Source organism: Octopus bimaculoides, chromosome 26 (assembly GCF_001194135.2).
Source record: "Octopus bimaculoides isolate UCB-OBI-ISO-001 chromosome 26, ASM119413v2, whole genome shotgun sequence".
Taxonomy (NCBI): domain Eukaryota; kingdom Metazoa; phylum Mollusca; class Cephalopoda; order Octopoda; family Octopodidae; genus Octopus; species Octopus bimaculoides.
The window spans coordinates 5,501,264-5,505,242 of NC_069006.1; the positions used below are offsets into that span (position 1 = coordinate 5,501,264).

Sequence of the window (3,979 nt, forward strand, 5' to 3'; positions counted from 1 at the left end):
CAAGCGTAATCACTACCAGCGTTGCCTTCTAGCACTTGTGCTGGTGGTATGTTAGAAAATCATTCGAGAGAGGTCGTTGCCAGTGCCGCTGGACTGGCTCCCATGCAGGTGGCATGTAAAAAACACCATTTTGAGCATGGCCGTTGCCAGTACTGTGTAACTGGCCCTCGTGCCGGTGGCACATAAAAGCACCCACTACACTCTCGGAGTGGTTGGCGTTAGGAAGGGCATCCAGTTGTAGAAACTCTACCAAATCAGATTGGAGCCTGGTGTAGCCATCTGGTTTCACCAGTCCTCAGTCAAATCGTCCAACCCATGCTAGCATGGAAAGCGGACGTTAAACGATGATGATGATGATACAGTACAGTACTGTTTTTACTTTGCAGATTTTCACCTACCACAGGAGGATTTTGGAACATAACACCCACAATAGTCAAGGGATTCACATTGTTTTGAATTCATCATGCATTATCTTGTAGCTTTGAGATTTTATATTTAGAATGACATTATAGATGTGAGAGATCAGATCTGGCCAGTTTAGAATATTTGGGCTGGTTTTAATGCTGTGGGTTTGCATGTTCCTGTATTTTCTATTGACTCAGTTTCACTCATAGAGCTTAGTGGTGAACTGAGGCTGTTAAGGAAGAGACTTGCCTACAAGGTACCATGCAGACTCTGCATGACACAGCATGCTGACAAGCTGACCCTTCGAATTGCTTGTAGAACAAGTTTAACCTTTCGGTATCAAATTATTCTGTTAGATGTGTAAATGGTTGATAGTAACAATAGAGACATTAGTCTCTCTCTCTATCACCTTTTAACAAAATTATTTATTAGGAAACAGTAGAACAATTAACAACATAATAAAAATAAGTTTTATTTTGGTGATGCTTGACTTTACAAAACCTATATAATTCAGCCTGGCAGCCGCTGGTTGACCTGTAATCAGCATCTTGAGATTAAGTGCTTCGTTGAGGAGCAAGTTGTTGTCACATCGAAGGCATCATGCTAAAGAGGTTTAGAAAATGCGCGGAGCGCTTTAAGTACTGGTTTACTAAGGCTCCACAAGGCTCCGGCTGGGGATGGTGGCGAACCCTGCTGTACTCTTCCACCGCAACTTTCTCTCACTCATACTTCCTGTCTCTGTTGTGCTTGTAATTCAAAGGGTCAGCCTTGTTACACTCTGTGTCACGCTGAATATCCCCGAGAACTACGTTAAGGGTACACGTGTCTGTGGAGTGCTCAGCCACTAGCACGTTAATTTCACGAGCAGGCTGTTCCGTTGATCGGATCAACTGGAACCCTCGACGTCGTAAGCGACGGAGTGCCAACAAACAAAAACTACGCATGTGCACTCGAAGGGCTTCCGGGAAGGCAAGTCCTTTGCGCATGCGTAGATTGTACTTCCTTAATGGCGGCCATAATTTCGCGCCACTACAGATGTAATGCTTATTTATTCAAACTGTTTTGAATTAACCATGCATTATCTCATAGCTTTGAGACCTCAATGATGTGATTGTAGGATTAGTATAAGGATTAGTAGGATTAGTATAAGGGGCCAGATTTGACCAGTTTGAACAGGTAGAATATTTGGGCTGGATATGGTCAGTTTAAATGCTAGAAGGTAAAAGATGCTTTTCACAGTAGAGTGGATGGAAGGAAGGATCTTTCTTGTTAGCCATGACTGTTGTTGCTGTTACATACCTGAATATTAACTGGAGTCGAATGCTTAAGTAATACCCGGACACACTTGACAAACTGTTTATTCACGGCTACATGAAGTGTGCTACAGCCACCTTTGTTGAAAGCGTTAATGTTGGCTCCCTTCAACAACAGCAGTTCCATTACCTCTGGTTGGTTACTGGAAGGACACAGAAACCGAAGATCAAGAATTTAGAAGAGAAAGAAAAACAGTGATGACAACAATGATGATGGTGCTGGTGGTGGTAAAGATGGTGGCGGTGGTGGTGATGGTGACAATGGTGGTGCGGTGGTGATGCAGGTAGTGGTAGTGATGGTGGTGGTGATGACGATAGTAGTTATGGAGGTGGTGATGATGATGATGGTGGTAGTGATGCTGATGATTAGATGTGGTGAATGGGCAACATGAAAGGAGACATGATCAATGGTAAATATCAGTTGGGGGGGGGGGAGTAGTGAAGGAAACAAGAGTGTGTCAGGGAGGAAAAGGTGGAGGTGATGAATGACAGCACAAAATGAAAAGTGAGGTCATTGCTATAAGCCTTGGCCGAAAAGTTCATAAACTGACCAAAGACACTCCCATGGAACTTGACCAAATGAGAATTATTTTTCAACATAGTCCCCCACCCTTACAGTCCACACACTTTTTCCATTGGTGTTGCAGTGCTTGGATCTTCCTCACTCCAATGTCCTTTTTTTTTAGGGGACTCCATGACCAGTGGGAAAAAATAAGAGAAAAAGAAAGAGCACTACACTTTGTCCTCTGGCTAAACAAACAAATGGAGGAATAGGGAAAAAGAAGGGAAAAACCAAGAGATTCTGGGAGGATACTCTGTGAACATACCCAAATGCTGAATAATGTAGAGCTGTGTCTCCGTCTTCATCTTGTAATTCTAAATTAGCTCCGGCTTCCAGCAGCATTAATACAATGTCTTTATGGCCCTGATGACTGGCAACTTGTAGGGCCGTTTTACCAGAACTTCTTTGATCAATCTGGAGTGAGAAAGAGATAAAAGTGATATAAGAGATGGGTTGTCCTTTGTTAAATCATGTCCCAAACACTAGCTTAAAATTCTAATGTGTTCTCTTAAGTTCCAGATACATTATCTTAATCCTTCAGCTTTCAGATTAAGCTATCGAATGTAATCCTTATTTATTCACATTGCTTTGAATTAATCATGCATTATCTTGTAGCTTTGAAATTTCAAGGATTTGATTGTTTAGTTTTAGAATGACATTGTAGGGAAGGTGTGAGATGTCGGACCTTAACAGTTTGAACATAATACAGCTACAATATTTGGGCCAGAATAAATGCTAAAGGGTTAATGTACCTGTCTATATTTGTCTTTTGTTAAGCTATGTTTCACACATTACTTTAATATACTAATATGTATATGTCTTTTGTTACATTTCAAACTTCAGTATAGACTTGTCTTTTGTTATGTTCCAAACACCATCTTAAAGTAGCAATATAAAAAGAAAAATGTGTTTTTACATGATAAGATAGAGAATTTTTTGTTGGGGTTATCTCTATAGTGGAAGGCCTTATCTTGTTCAAATACACTCAAATGTGTTAAGTATGATTTTACATGAATATATTTTATTCAATGTTACATGTAACTTTATTTATTTAATTCTAACTTGACTAAGTTTTGCATACATTGACAAGCATTCTGTATGCTGTTTTAATAAGAATAATTTTGTTCTTATCAGCATATGTGGGTGACAGATTTGATTCTGGTAGCTGATGAAGTGGAAAGACACAGAAACATGTGTTTCTTAGTATCCAATAACATCAACAGGTCCCCCCACTACCCACCCACTTAAAAAAAATATATTTTCTCACATGTCCAGGTGGAGAATTTTCTCTTGGAACCATCTCCACAACAAAAGGGCTTAAAACATGTCTAAATACACTTTAAAATGTTAAATTTGGTGCTAGAACCATGTAAAAGGCACCCAGCACACTTTGTAAAGTGGTCAGTGTTCGGAAGGGCATCCAAGCATAGAAACCATGCCCGAACAGACAACTGGAGCCTGGTACAACTCTCCGGTTGGCCAGCTCCTGTCAAACCTCCCAACTCATGCCAGCATGGGAAACAGACGTTAAATGATGATGATGGTGTTCCAGTCAATGCTTCATACAACATTATTTAATACCAATATATATATATATATATATATATATATATACATCTTTTGTTCAGTTATATATCAAACACCATTTTAATATAACATTATATATTTGCCTTTAAGATGTTCCCAACACCAACTTAAT

General features: G+C 39.9%; 1 protein-coding gene across 1 annotated transcript in view; it reads right to left on the reverse strand.

Moving 5' to 3' along the window:
* LOC106872992 (E3 ubiquitin-protein ligase MIB2) overlaps nucleotides 1-3,979 on the reverse strand; it is a 225,841-nt gene that overhangs the window by 17,987 nt on the left and 203,875 nt on the right. The window contains exons 12-13 of the mRNA XM_052976892.1: nucleotides 2,546-2,694; nucleotides 1,686-1,861 (exon numbers count right to left, since the gene is read on the reverse strand). Coding sequence (XP_052832852.1) covers nucleotides 1,686-1,861; nucleotides 2,546-2,694 — 325 coding nt within the window. The remainder of the gene's footprint in view (nucleotides 1-1,685; nucleotides 1,862-2,545; nucleotides 2,695-3,979) is intronic.